At 37.6% G+C, this 19,012-nt stretch overlaps 1 protein-coding gene across 4 annotated transcripts in view; it reads right to left on the bottom strand.

Moving 5' to 3' along the window:
- MTPAP (mitochondrial poly(A) polymerase) overlaps window positions 1-17,541 on the bottom strand; it is a 44,890-nt gene extending 27,349 nt beyond the window's left edge. The window contains exons 1-4 of one of the 4 annotated variants that reach the window (XM_036912257.2): window positions 17,323-17,510; window positions 5,112-5,284; window positions 4,136-4,369; window positions 2,875-3,099 (exon numbers count right to left, since the gene is read on the bottom strand). In XM_036912257.2, the coding sequence (XP_036768152.1) occupies window positions 2,875-3,099; window positions 4,136-4,369; window positions 5,112-5,284; window positions 17,323-17,476 (786 nt within the window). In that variant the 5' untranslated portion in view covers window positions 17,477-17,510. Of the gene's footprint in view, window positions 1-2,874; window positions 3,100-4,135; window positions 4,370-5,111; window positions 5,285-17,322 lie in introns of all 4 variants that reach the window. The other 3 variants (XM_036912258.2, XM_036912259.2, XM_057498340.1) reach the window with 3 other exon arrangements.
- Between the last annotated feature and the right edge of the window lie 1,471 nt (window positions 17,542-19,012).

Here is a 19,012-nt window from a genome sequence, read left to right as displayed (position 1 = left end):
CAGAGAGGGTATTATGCTCAGTGAAATAAGCCAGGCAGAGAAAGACAAGTACCAAATGATTTCCCTCATCTGTGGAGTATAACAACGAAGCAAAACTGAAGGAACAAAACAGCAGGAGACTCACAAACTCCAAAAAGGGACTAGCGGTTACCAAAGGGGAGGGGTGGGAGAGGGCAGGTGGGGAGCGAGGGAGAAGGGGATTGAGGGGTATTATGATTAGTACACATGGTGTGGGGGGGACCATGGGGAAGACACTGTAGCACAGAGAAGACAAGTAGTGACTCTGTGGCATCTTACTCCACTGATAGACAGTGACTGCAATGGGGTATGGTGGGGGACTTGACAATAGGGGTGACTGTAGTAACCAAATCGTTTTTCATGTGAAACCTCCATAAGAATGTATCTCAATAATACCTTAATTTTAAAAATTGTAAATAAAATAATAATAATAATAATAAAATAACTAATACTATTGTTTCTGATGGCAGCCATCATATGAGCACTTAGTATGTGCCAAACACTGTTCTGAGTGTTTCATGTATATTAGCTCCATCAGTCCTCTATGAGATGGGAATTAGAGTACAAGCCCAACTTTCTAGCTAGGAAATTTGAGAAGGTAAGTAACATACTTGACAGAGAAGGCAAGTATTACTCTGGCTCACACAGGTAAGTAGAAAAATTACTACTCTGAACTTTGGCTCCAGAGCTACGCTTTAACCATTACAATACATTATTATGCTCCTTGATTACTCAGCCAAGTCTCTTACTTAAAATAAAAATAGCCTGACACAGTTTAAGTGTCCCTACCAAGAATTTAACAAAATTTCAAGTACGTTATCTTAGTAAGAATGATTCATTTCCCTTTGATGTGCTTTGTATTTCTTAGCCAGATTTAATTCAGCAATTATATGAACATTTTAAGTATGCTAGACACTATATGGGGTAAGAAAAAGAACAGGTATGGTTCCTGCCCTTCCCAAGCTTAGATATAATGGAAGACACATACAATGACTAAACATAACAGAGGAAGAATGTGGAAACAGAAATACAAGCAAGATACTACAAAAAAAGAAGCGATTAATTCTGACTGGCGTGGAGGGAAGACACATACAATGACTAAACATAACAGAGGAAGAATGTGGAAACAGAAATACAAGCAAGATACTACAAAAAAAGAAGCAATTAATTCTGACCAGCGTGGAGAGAAAGAAAATCAAGGATAGTTTCAAGAAGCTGGAATCAGAACTAAGCCTTCAAAGCTGCACAGGAGTGATGATCAGGGGATGATGGTAAAGAGACTCCTCACTGAAGAAACAGAACAATGTTTAGTCATTATCCATACTCTAAAAGTGCCCTATAATTTGATAATTAAGTGATGTGATTAGGAAACTGCATGTATGAGGATACATAATGAGAAACAATCACTAAAATTAATCAAGAGTCAGATCATTTCAACGCTATGCTGAAGAGAAAATTCTAAGTTTGTAAGAAGACCCAACCTGTGTTTTAAGACAACTCCAGCACACACTGAAGGTTGGAAACCAAGGCATGTATGTGACAAGAAATAAGCAGAAAGCAGGATACTTCCAATAACCTAAGCAAGAGTTAACAAGGGACAGTGTAGCTATAGTTTTGAGGATGTAAATGAAGGGTAGATACAAAAGATAACTTAGAAACAGAATTAAAGAAGATAGTAAACATCAGAAGTGCTACAATACCGCTAGTTGACATATGAAACATACATAAGGCTTTTGATAAAAACTTACAAAGCATTTTTGCAAAATGAGGGTAAGTTTTGTTTTCAAAACGTTAACCTTGAAGTGTCAAGTGGAAATCCACAGAGATGACTGATAACTAGTTTGAAATATACAAGAAAAAACTGTCATAAAAACCTAACATTTTATCAACACACAGAAGCCTTTCAACACTGATAAAAGCATCCCTAATATTGTTTGGGAGGATGGAAGAGATACTGGTTAACTTTACTCTGTTGGACAGCACGTTAACAAGAACCGAAGTGGAATATATAACTTCCAAACTATAAGAGGAGAAAAGTGGAGAGAAAAGGGAAGGAATAAGGAAAGCATTAATCCAATAGAAGGAGGGAAAGAAAGAAAAGTTAAAGTATAGAAAATAGGAAATAGAAGATAAGTAGAAATGAACCAAAAATTATCAGTAGTAAATAAATATTTGAACTCAAAGACTCACAGATTGGAATTAAAGCACAAAATTCAGTGACTGGCTATTTATAAGAGATATACCCAAAATAGAGCAATGTGTAAGACTAAAAATGAACATACAGAAGAAGGTATGTGAGGAAAATAACAAGTGGCTATCTTAACAAACAGAAAAGAATTTGAGGAAAAATCACTAACAAAGCTGAAGGACATAGCTTAATGATAAATGAACAACCCAGTAAGAAGACATAATAATCATACAGTATGTAGCTAATATGGCCTTTGAATAAAACAAAAATCAAAAGAATTCTGAGAAATTAACAAAACCAAAAATCATGAGATTTTTAAAAGTATTTCAATAACCAGATCACAAATTTAAAAATTAGTTGAACAGTACACACGTCAAAATTCATCAAATTGTACACTAAAATATGTGGATTGTATTATATGTACCTCAATATAAAAAACTTAAAAAAATTTTTCTAAAATGCTAAGGAAAGTTAGTTAAGATACAGATTACTTGAATAACACAATAAGTAACCCTGGCCTAAATGAAAAACTTCTGAACTCCTGATAAGAACAATCATTTTATCATATCTGTATAGAATACTGACAAAAAATGATCACAAATTTAAGTCTATAAACACTTCGTTTTCTTTTATATCTTAACTTTAGTGATCTAAAGAAATATAATTACCTTGTGAGTGTTGAATTTTCCAATTTCATCTAGATCCAAAAACATGTCCAAATCACATCCTAATTTTCCAAAACTGTTCACCGAAGAGCCAAAGGGTCTGACTGCACAGTCCGCAAAATACACAGCTGCTATATCTTCAATAAAAGAACAGGTGAGATACCGGAGCTTAGTGTTCTCCTCTGTTAACTGGGATTCCTTCAAGAGAGTGTTTAGCTGATCATCTACCTAGCTGGCCAAAACAAAAACAACAAAATATAGAAAATGTACAAGTCATATAAAATAAATGTCATTTGACTTTTAGAGATTCGACGCTTTGGAGACCCACTTTAAAAATACAGTTCTTTCCCTTCAGCCTTCAAAGTAGATTTTTAGACATACCCTTTAAAAAAACATGAGGAATGATGACACAAGCAAAATAAAAGGTAGCTAGAATTAAAACTACTTTTCTCAAGCAAGAGTATAAAGTATTGTTTTGGGAAAATGAAAATACTAAAATGCTCCAGAAGAGGTCTAAACAACCACAAAGCTAGACGTTTTAAATGGATTTGGGGGAAGATATGAACCAATGTTAAAGGCAAGAAACACTAGAAATAAGCAATGCTTCAAGAAATGTTCCTCAGAAAAACAAGCCTGTATATTCACCAGAAGACTTGTGTTCAAGTCATCACGTTTTAGAACTGTGCACTGGAATATTAAAGATAAAAACCATAGTTTCAAATGACCAGGTTTGGAAATAATATTGAAAATACATGAACTCAAGCAATCAGCTCAAGAAAACTAAGTAAAACGAAAGGAAACGTACATTAGAAATCAAACCAAAAAACAGTACTCTGGTAAATAAGACAAAGAACCGACTCTTTGGAAGGATGACTCAACTAGCTAAACCTTTGACAAGTCTGAGTAAGAAAAACCCAAACTAATATAAACAGTATTAGAGCAGAAAGAAGAGAGAAAACCAGAAAAAAGGTATTTCAAATTTACAGAAGAATGCCAGGTACAACTGTATATCAATATGTTGACAAGAAAAAGGAAACCAGAATAGTCCAAAGGCCCAAAACTTGGGAAGAATGTGGTCACTACTCATGAGTGCAGACAGGGCATGGGGGCAGGGAGTGGGGAAGATAACTTTCACTTTTCACTCAACATATTCTGTTATGTGAATATTTTATAATAAGAACTTATATAAAATAATGTCATACATACACACACTATTTTTAGTTGTGGAAGTTGAGAAGTTGGGTAAGTATACCTATAAACTTACACTTTCTGCACAACAAAGTAATTCAAAGAGTTTCCTGCTTGAAGGAGGTGATTGATTACTGCACTGTACACATGGCTGTTCAGAAGTCTGGCTTGATGGATTCTTCAGCTTTAAATTGAAGAAACGCGATCTGAATGGAATTGCACACTCTCTGTCCACGCTTGGAGTACGAGTGACATTCTGCAGTGAAGCTACACTTTCCTTTTGACAAAATTCTACAACAGCATAAAGACCCTATATCAAAAACATAAGAAAAAGCAGAACATATCTCAGAATGATATATTTAATATAGTATTTTAGTTGCTATTTCAAAACAATTGCCATATGCTAAAAATAATTATTTAAAAATTTTACAAATGATATGCTTCTACCACAAGCATTGGTTTTATTTTATTTATTTTTTTAGTCTTCAACACTTTATTTATTTATTTTTAATTAAGGTATCATTGATGTACAGTCCTGTTTCGTGAGGTCTGCACTTTCTCCACATGTATGCAGTCTGGCACAGACTTCTGTCCCGTTACTCTTTTAGGATTAGTTGCATTAACTGTATTTTCATATTATATGTGGTTTTGGGAGGAGTTCTCTGTCTTACCTCTCATGCCGCCATCTTTAATCTTCACAAGCATTGGTTTTAATCATTATAAGCAGATTAAGAAAAAGAACACTATTAATAAAGTCAAATTAGTTAAGAAGCTGAAATAGAAAATTAAAACACAAACAAAAATTCCCTCACACTTGCCTTTATCCCTAAGATAACGGAACTATTTAAAATGTTCTAAATCTAAATTACTTAGCATTCTGTAATACTGCTATAAGGATTTGTTATATCAAAAAAAACTATTAAGGAAATTTAGATAAAGAAAGATGTAGTACACCAAAAGACAATCTAACTTTACCATATTGTAAATAACTAATGGGTCCTCTATCCTTCAGAATCAAGAATGTTAAGTTAGATTGTGTTTCAAATACTTACAAAGCTTTCATAGAAGAAATGACTCTTAATATGTCCATGTTGAGATAAATATTTGAGAAACTTTTTTTCACTGAATTTATTTGGACAATGTATTAAAACAGTTCGCTGAGCCTGTTCTCGTCTTTCTTTTTGCACCTCAGAGAATCTCTTTTTGGGAGTCCTGTCTTCAGAGCCTTTGAATGAGACAAAAACATTTCTCACACACACATGTAAAATTTAAAGCCTATTTTGATAAGTAAATAAAGATTCTATAGCTGACTAAAACTAACTTTATCCAAATCTCATCATCTTCCTTCTCTTCCTTTTTAAGGGTCACACTATACTCTTCCAATTTTCGCTTTACCATTCATCTATAACTCTCATTAACACTGTCACTTTTGCTGTTTTGATTCACTATAGTAAACACACAGAGCTGAAAAGAGCTTGCTCTACGAAACTGTAAAAGCAAAACCAAGAAAGTAAAATCACTCATTTAACACTCTCTCAAATACACACATACAAAATCTGTGCAAGCTATAACATTCCAAAGCCTAGAAGAAATTTTTATAAGCCTGAGTGTAATGAGACAATGGGTTTAGAAGTTTAATGTGTTAAAGTATTAGTTGTTACAGTTCTACTTTGTCAAGGGCCTTCATCTGACCCAAACAATTAACAATAAATTACCAACTATCATGTGCTCTGTATCTCAAGGAAATCAAAGAATTTAAAACCTCGTTGCTGTCCATAAAGAGCTCACGACAATTTCACTGAAGAAACAGTAATTTTTTTTCATTAAAAACTGAACCAGGGGGTTAGGAGTTTTACAATCACAGGAAATGAAGACAAGAGGTGTGACAGTCAAGAATGAAATATTAATAAGCCACTGACCACAAAGGAAAGGAAAACTAACTATACAGAAAAAGAAAAGCATTCAAGTTCTAAGAGAGATTAATGCCCAACTGATGTTAGCAACTCATTTTTTCCTCCAAGATATTTAACGTCTACTTGAGTGGCTTAAAAGTGCTTTTTTTAAAGGTCAAATAGTGGATTCTGGAGATTATAAACTACCATGTCTGACACCAATACCCTCAACAAAATTCCGAAAAGGTTAAATAGAATAGAAAATGTAGCTGATATAAGGAAATCAATGAAGGCTCTTGGCCTCATTTTCTTTCCAAAGGTTATAAAACTGAGGATCAAGGAAAAATTGCAAATACACTGTATCTTGTTTACAGCAAACTCATGACATCCTCATGGACAAATTAGAGAAACGTAGGTTAATGACAGCAAGAGCCCTCTGAACCCTAAATTCTGCTCAGTAGCACCAACCCAGAGGCAAGTCTCTAATGACACATCAGAGAACTACTGGCCCTTACCTGCTCCACATTTCTAACAATTAATCAAACAAATGGGTATCTTTTCCACATTCACTGTACTAGATGCTGAAAGTACTTCTTGTAAATATGTGTCCACATCTCTCTTCCGATGCACCCCTTTAACATCAGTCTCTCATTTCAAGGCCTCTATCACTGCAATAACCTGATTCCTAAACTGGTCTCATCCACTCTAGTCTTTTCTTTCTCAAGCTACTCTGTACACTGCTGCCAAAGTGATCTTCATAAAAGTCTGTCTTTAAAAGCCTTATTCTTTGACTTTCCTGCTTAAAACTCTTCAATAGCTTCCCTATTGCATTCAAGACCAAGTCTAAACTCCACAGCACCCTGTATTACCAGAATGAATCTAATTCACAGTGTTTCATTTACTTACCAATATGGGAGAATATCTGTCTTCCATATTGAGTACCGGAACTATTATTATTCACTTTGATCCCAATCTGAGAGACCTTCCAATTAGTCCCTATTTCCTTACTTATTAATGGTATAGGATCTGCCTAGACCATCTCACCCACTCTTCAGTTGTAACCACCATATACATCTTGTCTCCGATTATTACTGAGTCTAGACTTCTGTCCAACTGTTTATTGTGAAAGTAAAGTCAAACTGCTAAATTATATAAAGTATAAATCCTTCCCCAGTTCTCTCCCTCTAATACCCAACCATTAAGTTTGGTGTGTACCTTTCCAGACATTTTCAAGGCTTATATAAACATATGTTTGCACTTCTCCATAGATAAGCCTTTTTAATTTTTTTTACACAATTGAAATTACTGAAATCATACTACAAATTCTCTTTTATTATACACTTTAAAAAATTTAAGACATTGGGGATATCTTTCCAAGTCAGTATATATTTACCTCATTAAGTAACTATGTAAGTATTCTTGCATATTAATCATAGTTTAGCTCATCTGCTACTGGTAAGTACTGAAGTGATTTACCTTTTTTCACTATTACAAACAATAATGTAATATTGTCTGTAAGCAAATACCACTTTTATGCAAGTATATGCCTGCAATAAGATTCCTGGGGAAGAGGAGGGACTAAATTTGAGAACAAAATACAGAAATTTGATAAAAGATGGAGAATTCTGCTCAAGGAGATGAGACAGGTAGAATTTAAAGCATTAACAGCTCTGGCCTTGAACAACAAACAGTAGGTAAGAATGATATGGACATGACAGTGGTGAAGGAGGGGACAAAAAGTTTAGGTGGTTTAAGTTTATTATCTCATAAAGGCTTATCAATCTACAAATGACACGAAGTTGAAGGTAAAAACTAGTAAGTGCTAGTATTTAATGACAGACTCAAAATCTGCCAATGCTCTTCATAGTGTCATCTGGTAAGCATAAACCAACACAAAAAAATAAGACTAAATACCATCCTGAATTTAGAATTAAAAACATCAAAGACACAAGCACATGATAGAAAAATTAACCCAGCATTAGCTGTATAAAAGAGGCCTAAAGTTTGATTTGATGAAAGTTCACAATGAGTCAAAGGAATGTCTTAACATCTGGGATGAGGATAAGGAGAAAACAAATATATATATAAAATACATAAAATTTCAGACTGGATTCTCAAGATGGCGGCATGAGTAGGGTGGCGGAAATCTCCTCCCAAAACCATATATATTTTGAAAATACAGCAAATACAACTATTCCTAAAAGAGTGACCAGAAGATACAGGACACGAGCCAGGCTACATCTGCGAGAGCCCAACATCTCACAAAAAAGGGTTGGATACAAAGCTGTGACCCAGTAGGACCCAAGTAGGACCTTCCACTGGTAGGAGGAAGGGAATCAGAGTGGGGAGGGGGTGGAAGCACAGGACTGCTAAATAACTAGCCCTGGGGATCTGCCCCGGGAGCACAGACACACATTGCATGGTGCACTGGATATTGGAGGAGAGGAAAAGCAAGGTCTGAGACTGAGACTGCAAACAGGTTCCGACAGCCAGCTGCGCTGGGACAAAAGAAAAGTGGGCGCTTTAAAAGTCTTTAAAGGGTTTAACAGGTGGACAAAACTGTCCTGGCACACTCAGCCCAGCAGGCGGGAAACTAAGGAACTCCAGGCGCCCTAACCCCTGGGTGGCAACGCAGCTTCAAATCCCCTCACGGCAATAAGCAGCCTGCTGTTCCTTCACCCCCACCAACGCTGCAAGCAAACTGGCTGACCCACCATTGCTGCAGAACAGCCAGGGAGCAGTCCTGCCTACAGCAACCACACAGCTTAGCACAGAGGTTTCTCCTTGTGCATGGATAACCAGCCGAGACCCAGAGGCTGCTCCCTGTGTGCGGTTGACCAGCACAAACAGAGGAGACCGGCGCAGAGTCCAGGAGGCACGAAGGGGCTTGGTTCTTGCAGCAGAACATACGCCACTTGCCTGCGACCCCCGCTAGTGCCCTAAGCCATCCTGAGGGCCACCCCGCCCACAGCAGCTCAGGGGATTAACCCAGAGGCTGCTCCCTGAGTGTGGTTGATCAGCACAGACAGAGGAGATGGGCACAGAGACTGGGAAGCACAAAAGGGCTTTGCTCTTGTAGCAGAACATGTGTTGCTGGCCTGCGACCTCCGCCATTGTCCTAGGCCTTCTCAAAGGCCACCCCGCCCACAGCAGCTTAGGGGATTAACCCAGAGGCTGCTCCCTGAGTGCGGTAAACCGGCACAGACAGCGGAGATAGGCAAAGAGACCAGCAAGCAGGAAGGGACTTTGTTCTCCCAGCTGACATATGCACCACTTGCCGACGACTACTCTCATCGCCATGAAAAGGCAGAAGAACCTTGTTTAGTCCAAAATCCCTCAAACACCAGAGAGAGGGTTCGGTGAGGCTGTAATCACCAATGATCCTGAAAAAGAATTCAAAATAAAAGTCATAAGCATGTTGATGAAGCTACAGAGAAATATTCAAGAGAAGGGATGAATTCAATAGGGAGATAACAGAAATGAAACAAACAATGGAACGATTTAAGAGCAGAATGGATGAGGTGAAAGAGACTGTAAGTGGAATAGAAATCAGAGAACAGGAATACAGAGAAGCTGAGACAGAGAAAGAGAAAAGTATATCTAAGAATGAAAGAATATTAAGAGAACTGTGTGACCAATCCAAATGGAACAATATTTGCATTATAGGGGTACCAGAAGAAGAACACAGAGAAAAATGGCTACAAAGTGTCTTTGAAGAAATAATTGCTGAAAACTTCCCCAATCTGGGTAAGGAAATAGTCTTTCAGACCATGAAAGTCCACAGGTCACCCAACACAAGGGACCCAAGGAAGACAACACCAAGACATATAATAATTAAAATGGCAAAGATCAAAGACAAGGACAGAGTAGTAAAAGCAGCCAGACAGAGAAAAAAGATCACCTACAAAGGAAAACCCATCGGGCTATCATCAGACTTCTCAGAAGAAACCTTACAGGCCAGAAGGGAATAGCATGATATATTCAATGCAATGAAACAGAAGGGCCTCAAACCAAGAACACTGTAACCAGCAAGATTATAATTTAAATTTGAAGGAGGGATTAAACAATTCCCAGATAAGCAAAAGTTGAGGGACCCACAAACCATCTCTACAATATATTTTAAAGGAACTGCTCTAGATGAAAATATTCCAAAAGCTAAATAGCTGTCACCAGAGAAAATAAGACCACAGCAAAGAAAGTAGACCAACCAAATACTAACTAAAGGTAAAATGAAATCAGCTATCCACAAACTCAGTCAAGGGAAATGCAAAGAGGACAGAATAAAACACCTAACATATAGAGTAGAGGAGGAAGAAAAAGGACAAAAATAAAGAATCATCAGACTGTGTTTATAATAGCGTAATAAGTGAGTTAAATTAGACGGTTAGATAGTAAAGAAGCTGAGTCAAGTTAGACGGTTAGATAGTAAAGAAGCTGAGTTAAGTTAGACGGTTAGATAGTAAAGAAGCTTCCCTTAAACCTTTAATAACCACGAATCCAAAGCCTGCAATGGCAATAAGTACTTACCTACTGACAATCACCCTAAATGTATATGGACTGAATGCAACAATCAAAAGACAATGAGTAATAGAATGGATAAAAAAGCAAGACCCATCTATATGCTGCCTACAAGAGATTCACCTCAAAACTAAAGATATACACAGACTAAAAGTGAAAGGATGGAAAAAGATATTTCATGCAAACAATACAGAGAAAAAAGCAGGTATTGCAGTACTTGTATCAGACAAAATAGACTTGAAAACAAGGGAAGTAACAAGAGACAAAGAAGGACATTACGTAATTATAAAGGGGTTAGTACAACAAGAAGATATAACCATCTATGCACCCAACACAGGAGCACCTACATATGTAAAACAAATACTAACAGAATTAAAGGGGGAAATAGAATGCAATGCATTCGTTCTAGGAGATGTCAACACACCACTCACTCCAAAGGACAGATCCACCAGACAGCAAATAAGTGCGGACACAGAGGCACTGAACAACACAATAGAAAAGATGGACTTAACAGATATCTACAGAACTTTACACCCAAAAGCAACAGGATACACATTCCTCTCAAGTGCACATGGAACATTTTCCAGAATAGACCACATACTAGGCCACAAAAAGAGCCTCAGTAAATTCAAAAAGATTGAAATTGAACCAACCAACTTCTTAGATCACAAAGGTATAAAACTAGAAATAAATTGTACAAAGAAAACAAAAAGGCTCACAAACACATAGAGGCTTAACAACATGCTCCTAAATAATCAATGGATCAATGACCAAATTAAAACAGAGATCAAGCTATATATGGAGACAAATGAAAATGACAGCACAACGCCTCAACTTCTGTAGGATGGAGCAAAGGCAGTTCTAAGAGGAAAGTATATAGCAATCCAGGCCTATTTAAAAACATAAGTACAATTCCAAATGAATAGTCTAAATTCACAATTACTGAAACTGGAAAAAGAAGAACAAATGAGGCCCAAAGTCAGCAGAAGAAGGGACATAATAAAGATCAGAGAAGAAATAAATATACTCTGAAGAATAAAACAGAAGAAAAAATTAATAAAACCAAGAGCTGGTTCTTGGAGAAAATAAACAAAATAGATAAACGCTTAGCCAGACTTATTAAGAAAAAAAGAGAACCTACACACATAAACAGAATCAGAAATGAGAAAGGAAAAATCCAGCAGACACCACAGAAATACAAATATTTATTAAAGAATACTATGAAAATCCATATGCTGACAAACTGGATACCTAGAAGAAATGGACAACTTCCTAGAAAAATACAACCTTCCAAGACTGACCAAGGAAGAAACAGAAAATCTAAACAGACCAATAACTAGCAATGAAAATGAATCGGTAATCAAAAAACTACCCAAGAACAAAACCTCTGAACCAGATGGATTCACCACTGAATTTCATCAGACATTTAGAGAAGACATAATACCCATTCTCTTTAAAGTTTCCCAAAAAATAGAAGAGGAGGGAATACTTCCAAACTCATTCTATGAAGCCAGCATCACTCCAGTATCAAAACCAGGCAAAGACACCGCAAAAAAAGAAAACTACAGATCAATATCCCTAATGAACACAGATGCAAAAATACTCAACAAAATAATAGCAAACTGAATTCAAAAATACATCAAGAGGATCATACACCATGATCAAGTGGAATTCATCACTGGGGTGCAATGATGGTACATTAGAAAGTCCATCAACATCATACACCACATCAACAAAAAGGAGGACAAAAATCACATGAGCATGTCCATAGATGCTGAAAAAGCATTTGACAAAATTCAACATCCATTCATGATAAAAACTCTCAACAAAATGGGTATAGAGGGCAAGTACCTCAACATAATAAAGGTCATATTTGATAAACCCACAGCCAACATCATATTTAACAGCGAGAAGCTGAAAGCTTTTCCTCTAAGGTCAGGAACAAGACAAGGATGCCCACTCTCCCCACTTCTATTCAACATAGTACTGGAGGTCCTAGATAGCAATCAGACAACACAAAGTAATAAAAGGCATCCAAATTGGTAAGAAAGAAGTTAAACTGTCCCTGTTTGCAGATGACATGATATTGTATGTAAAAAACCCTAAAGAATCCACTCTAAAACTACTAGAACTAATATCTGCATTCAGCAAAGTTGCAGGATACAAAATTAACACACAGAAATCTGTTGCTTCATATACACTAACGATGAACTAGCAGGAAGAGAAATTAGGAAAACAATTCCATTCACAATTGAATCAAAAAGATTAAAATACCTAGGAATAAACCTAACCAAGGAAGTGAAAGACCTATACCCTGAAAAGTACAAGACACTCTTAAGAGAAATTAAAGAGGACACTAATAAATGGAAATTCATCTCATGCTCTTGGGTAGGAAGAATTAATATTGTCAAATTGGCTATCCTGCCTAAAGCAATCTACAGATTCAATGCAATCCCTATCAAAATACCAACAGGATTCTTCAATGAACTAGAGCAAATAATTCTAAAATTCATATGGAACCACAAAAGACCCCGAATAGCCAAAGCAATCCTGAGAAGGAAGAATAAAGCTGGGGGGATTAAGCTCCCTGACTTCAAGCACTACTACAAACCACAGTAATCAAGACAATTTGGTACTTGCACAAGAACAGACCCACAGACCAGTGGAACAGAATAGAGAGTCCAGATATTAACCCAAGCATATATGGTCAATTAGTATATGATAAAGGAGCCATGGATGTACAATTGGGAAATGACAGCCTCTTCAACAGTTGGTGTTGGCAAAACTGGACAGATACATGTAAGAGAATAAAACTGGATTACTGTCTAACTCCATACACAAAAGTCAACTTGAAATGGATCAAAGACCTGAATGTAAGTCATGAAACCATAAAACTGTTGGAAGAAAACATAGGCAAAACTCTCTTGAATATAAACATGAACAACCTCTTCATATCTCCACAGGCAAAGGAAACAAAAGCAAAAATGAAGAGGTGAGACTATATTAAACTAAAAAGCTTCTGTACAGCAAAGGACACCAGCAGTAGAACAAAAAGGCATCCTACAGTATTGGAGAATATATTCATAAATAACATATCCGATAAGCGGTTGACATCCAAAATATACAAAGAGCTCACACACCTCAACAAACAAAAGGCAAATAATCCAATTAAAAAATGGGCAGAGGATCTGAACAGACACTTCTCCAAAAAAGAAATTCAGATGGTCAACAGGCACATGAAAAGATGCTCCACATCGCTAATCATCAGAGAAATGCAAATTAAAACCACATTGAGATATCACCTCACACTACTTAGAAAGGGCAACATCCAAAACACAAACAACAACAAATGTTGGCGAGGATGTGGAGAAAGGGGAACCCTCCTATACTGCTGGTGGGAATGTAAATTAGTTCAACCATTGTGGAAAGCAGTATGGAGGTTCCTCAAAAAACTCAAAATAGAAATACCATTTGACCCAGGAATTCCACTCCTAGGAATTTATCCTAAGAATGCAGGAGCCCAGTTTGAAAAAGACATATGCACCCCCATGTTTATCACAGCACTATTTACAATAGCCAAGAAATGGAAGCAACCTAAGTGTCCATCAGTAGATGAATGGACAAAGATGTGGTACCTATACACAATGGAATATTATTCGGCCATAAGAAGAAAAGTAATCCTACCATTTGCATAAATATGGATACAACTAGAGGGTATTATGCTTAGCAAAATAAGCGAGGCAGAGAAAGACAAGTACCAAATGATTTCACTCATCTGTGGAGTGTAAGAACAAAGAAAAACTGAAGTAACAAAACAGGAGCAGACACACAGAACCCAAGAATGGACTAACAGTTACCAAAGGGAAAGGGACTGGGGAGGATGGGTGGGAAGGGAGGGGTAAGGGGATAAAGGGGCATTATGATTAGTACACATAATGTGGGGGTGGGGGAGGAAGGCAGTATAGCACAGAGAGGACAAGTAGTGATTCTATAGCATCTTACTACGCTGATGTACAGTGACTGTAATGGGGTATGTGGTGGGGACTGCTAATGGGGGGAATCTAGTAACAACGTTGCTCATATAAATGTATATTAATGATACAAAAAATATATATATATATATATATATATAAAATTTCAGACTTTATTAAAACAAATGTTCATAAAAATCCAAATTCAGAGGGCAAGAGCACTCACTTCTCTACGATTTACCGGTCATGCCACATATAGAGTGTATGTTCTGCTCTGGACATAATGGATATGAGAGAGATTAATGAACCAGAGAGCATCCAGAGTGGAGTGATAAAAGGTCTAGAAACTCTGATAGAGAATCACTGTAGATAAAGTGGAGAGTTATAGCCTGGAAAAAAAAGCTACTGAGAACCTGCAAGCTGTCTTCAAATCTAAGAGAGAACTTCCTACTTGAGCAGCACTTTACAGTCTTCCAAGCACCTTCACATATACACTCTCTTCCACATCTTTGAGACAGACAGCAGATTGTTGGAGAAAAAACTGCAGAGTCAACCATCTAAAAAGCTGGGTAGCCTCCTGTAGAGATTAGCTGCTGTCTAGTTGCCTGCCATCACCCTCACTCCCCGCTGGTTCTGGGGACAGCCCACCCCTGCCTGTAGAGAACTACTCTGTCTGGTTGTGGTGGGGCTGTCAATACAGGTATCCTACCTGGCACACTTGCCCTCACTCCATCAGATGGGACAAGATTATCAGACTATTTTGGACAGCCCCTCTTGTCCAAAGGGCAGGGATGTGATCAATCAAAAGCTCTTTCTTAGAACTTTTCAAATTCAGCTAAAAGATTTATTTCACTCTTGCCTTTTGGAGAAGGCTACAAGCATGTGCACATGGAGCTGCTGATGGCCACACCCCTACCATCAACACCCCTGTGCAGAAGAATTTGTAATGAGGCCACCAAACAATAACTGAGGAAAGCAATATCTCACAATGACCACAAGCATCCGTGGACTTTAAAGCAGCTCTGTCTTTCTGGAGTTTGGTTACATGGGTTGGTATATCCTCCCTTTCCCGCTTAAGCTCATTTGAGTTCATTTCTGCCACCTGCACCAAAGTCCTGAATAATACACTCCATATTCTTATTGTTAAATCAGGGTTTTTTCCACTACTCATATGAAAGCTATGTCAAAACTAAGACTAACATGGAAATGGGAAATTAGTAGATGAAAACATTTTTCAACCATTAGAGCCTGACCAAAAAATGGAACTGGCCAATTTATTAAATAGTGTGTTAATTGAAAATGTTACTAGGAATGTTTAGCATTGAGTTCTTACACTGAGTGAAAAACCAAAATAGGTATTTCTCAAGTTCCTTCCAATTACAAAATTATATGCTTAAAACATATGCATAAATATATAAATAATATATATGCATAAAAATGGAGAACATTTTTCTTTCTCCTTTTAAAAATGGAAAAGAACTTCCAGTGAAGATTATGCTACTTGTTAGGCCCCTTAGAAATCCCTTTATATTTAGCTAGTTATATTATCCTAATTTTACAAAATGAAACACATTACCTAAGAAAAAAACAGCTCTACTAAAGTGACAAGTATAGCCCTGGAATCAGAAGGTTTTATTCTTATCTTTGCCACTCAATAGTTGATTAAGTTTGAACTAGCTGTTCCCCTTGGACTAGGCTGTTTACTCACCTATAAAATTCAGTATTAACAATTCCCCCTTCCGTATCTAGTTACTTCACAGAGCTTTGTTTCTCAAAGAGCATATGAAAGACTCTCAAATTTAAACCACTGTATGGATGCTAAATTACAATAGCTTCTTTGGCAGAGCAACTTTAGAATTTTTAAAAGCTACTAAATACAAACCAGTCAGTATTTCAATGAAATGTCATGTTAAGTAACTTTTCTCACTCCTTGTCAATGTGAGTGAGTCTTTATTTATACAGACTGATGAGGAAAGCAACCCTAATATTCATTTTAGGGGAAATACTTTACTTGTTTAGCCTACTTTAGACCTGCTCCCAGAAATAATTTCATCTCTTAAAACTATGCCCCAAGAAATGGTAGATATCAATACCTTTTGCTTAATAGCTTGACACGAGGTCTAAATTAGCTCAGCTATGTGACCTTACACAAGGTATTTAGCTCTTTGAGCCTCTTTCTACATCTTTAAAATGCAGGCAATGATACATTTCTTGCTCAATTGTTTTTAATAATAGTGAACAAGGGGCACACACAACTCTTGGAGCCAGAGAGGGGTTCAGTGACAGTGGGTTTCTCAATACACAAAGCAGCATACAAATTTAAAACATCTGTCAGACAACAACCTGCTCCAGTGGATGCAACCTGTTACCAGATTGATTTTGCTCAAAATGGACAAAAGCATAAAGTAAACGACACTAACTTCAGACTGAACCCTACATTTGAGAGCCAGAAAACCTGTTATTCATAAAAAGCCTTCGGCCTGTACCAACAACGTTTGAGTATAAAGATGCATTTGGAAACGTGAACTGACTGACCTGTGGCATCACTATTACAATTGGGAACATTATTTTGCCAAATTGTAAAATACTAGCAAATTATGTTCTTGGCGAACTTCACTAAGATTTAAAACAAATCTATTATCACACACAGAAGCCACCGAAGAAAGAAACGTCACACACGCCACCACCACCAGGAGCAAGAGGGGCAGCCCTAGGATCCCCTAGCGAGATCAGAGGAGGGCGGGCCACAGCGGCACCCTCTGGCCGAAGGTCCTCTGGCTGTCTCCACGGGCCACGAGTTCGCCCGCGGTCCCACTCTTTCCCCTCCCCCCGCCCGCGCTGGGTACCGGCCGCTCAGCAAACTGAGGACACAGCGCCATCACCTGTCTCCAAGCTCCCTGAGGACCGCTCTTCTCTCCTGACGTCTGCGGCCACTGTTCCTGGGCAAGTAGAAAACCTTTGCACAGGACGCAGGACTTGACTTCTCTGAGCACATAGGGGTAAACGGGTGAACAGGCCCACACCGCGAGCAGCCATTGTGAAAGGAGAAGCAGCGCGAGGAGAAAGGGCACCAGACTTCTGCACATGCGCGCTGAGGCGAAACGAATGGAAAGCCAAGAGGGTCAAACTAGGCGAAAGAAGCGGTCGTTTATACTAGAAGAAAATCAATTGAGTTCCCAATACAAATGCCTGAGCTTTCAAACATGTTTTATCCCCAGTCTCCCACAGTTCTTTAAAAGAAGACCTCCAATAGAACAAGCATGTCACCAGTCTTTAAATAGTCATGAAAATAGAACCAGAGAGCAAAGGTCATGAGGAAGGAATACATGGCAATCTATAAACTAATGAAGGATAGTTTTTATCAGATACTGTTCTAAGTGCTTTACATGTAATGACCCTTACAACAACCCTGTGTTGTAGTAACTAGTATTATCTTCGTTTATTAATGGGGAGACTAAACATACAGAGCATTTCTAAACATTCATAAAGTAACCTTCCTGAAGGTACACAGTCAGTGAAGGGCAGAGATAGGAGTTAAACTAGGTTCCAAGATAACAGAGTTTTTCTTTTCCCTGGTACAAGTGTATTGAGATTTAATTAATATACTGAACAATTCACACCTTTAGGTGTGCCATTCAATGTTTTTAGTATTTTCACTGTTAACCTTAAAAACAAAACTATCAGTTATTTTACCAGAAGAAAATTGGTTTATTCAGGAATAGCAGAGAATTGCCATTTAGAGCATTCAAGCTACAGGAAAACCATAGACAAATCCTACTAACAAAGGAGAGGAACATAATTTTATGGAGAGGGAGGAAGTTGGGAGGAGTTGTTTTGAATGACAGTCCACTTGACAAAAGTAAGAGTTCAGGATGATGAAGGTTTCTCATTGGCTGAGTTGCAGGGGTCAGTTTCTTATAGGAGATGCAATGTACATCCCAGTTGGGGCCTGTAGTTGATGATTCCTTCCTGTAACTGACATGAAGTTGTACCCTGCTCCCCCTTCCAGTTCCCTAACTCCACTCAAGTAAGGGTTCCCTTATTATTTCTCACATCACAAGTAATCATTTTTACTACATTTTCATCACTTTCAGAAGAAACCTTGTGCCCATTAGCCATGACCTTCTCATCGTGACACTCCCCCCCAGTCCTAAGTAACCACTTACCTACTTTACAGCTCTTTTTTTCACCATAACACAGACTTAGAATTCAATTAAGACATAGTCCATTAAAATTATGCTCCAGTACCTTAAGGTTACATAAGGTATATATCAAGAGTAAATAGTGTTTCTGCTCTCAGGGAGTCCATTCTCTGCTGAAGAGAACAGACCAATCAATGGAGAAGTTCAGTGTAGTGATAAATGCTAAAAGAGGAAAAGAAGTATAAGGCAGATGTTCCCATAAAGGCGTGGTGCAATGTGAGAGAAGGAGGGGGACACTGTAAATGGTAAGAGTGATAAATACCTGCACCGTGCATTCAAGATGGTGAGCTGTTTGATGTGAGAGACTGTGCCTCAGTCATCCTTGTCTCCCCAGCAGTAAAAAAGAGTAGGTTTACAATATATTGAATTA

The sequence above is a fragment of the Manis pentadactyla genome, chromosome 3, assembly GCF_030020395.1.
Source record: "Manis pentadactyla isolate mManPen7 chromosome 3, mManPen7.hap1, whole genome shotgun sequence".
NCBI classification, from domain to species: Eukaryota; Metazoa; Chordata; class Mammalia; order Pholidota; family Manidae; genus Manis; species Manis pentadactyla.
Note: the sequence above shows the minus strand (reverse complement) of the source record. Positions and strands in the feature narration are given on the sequence as shown.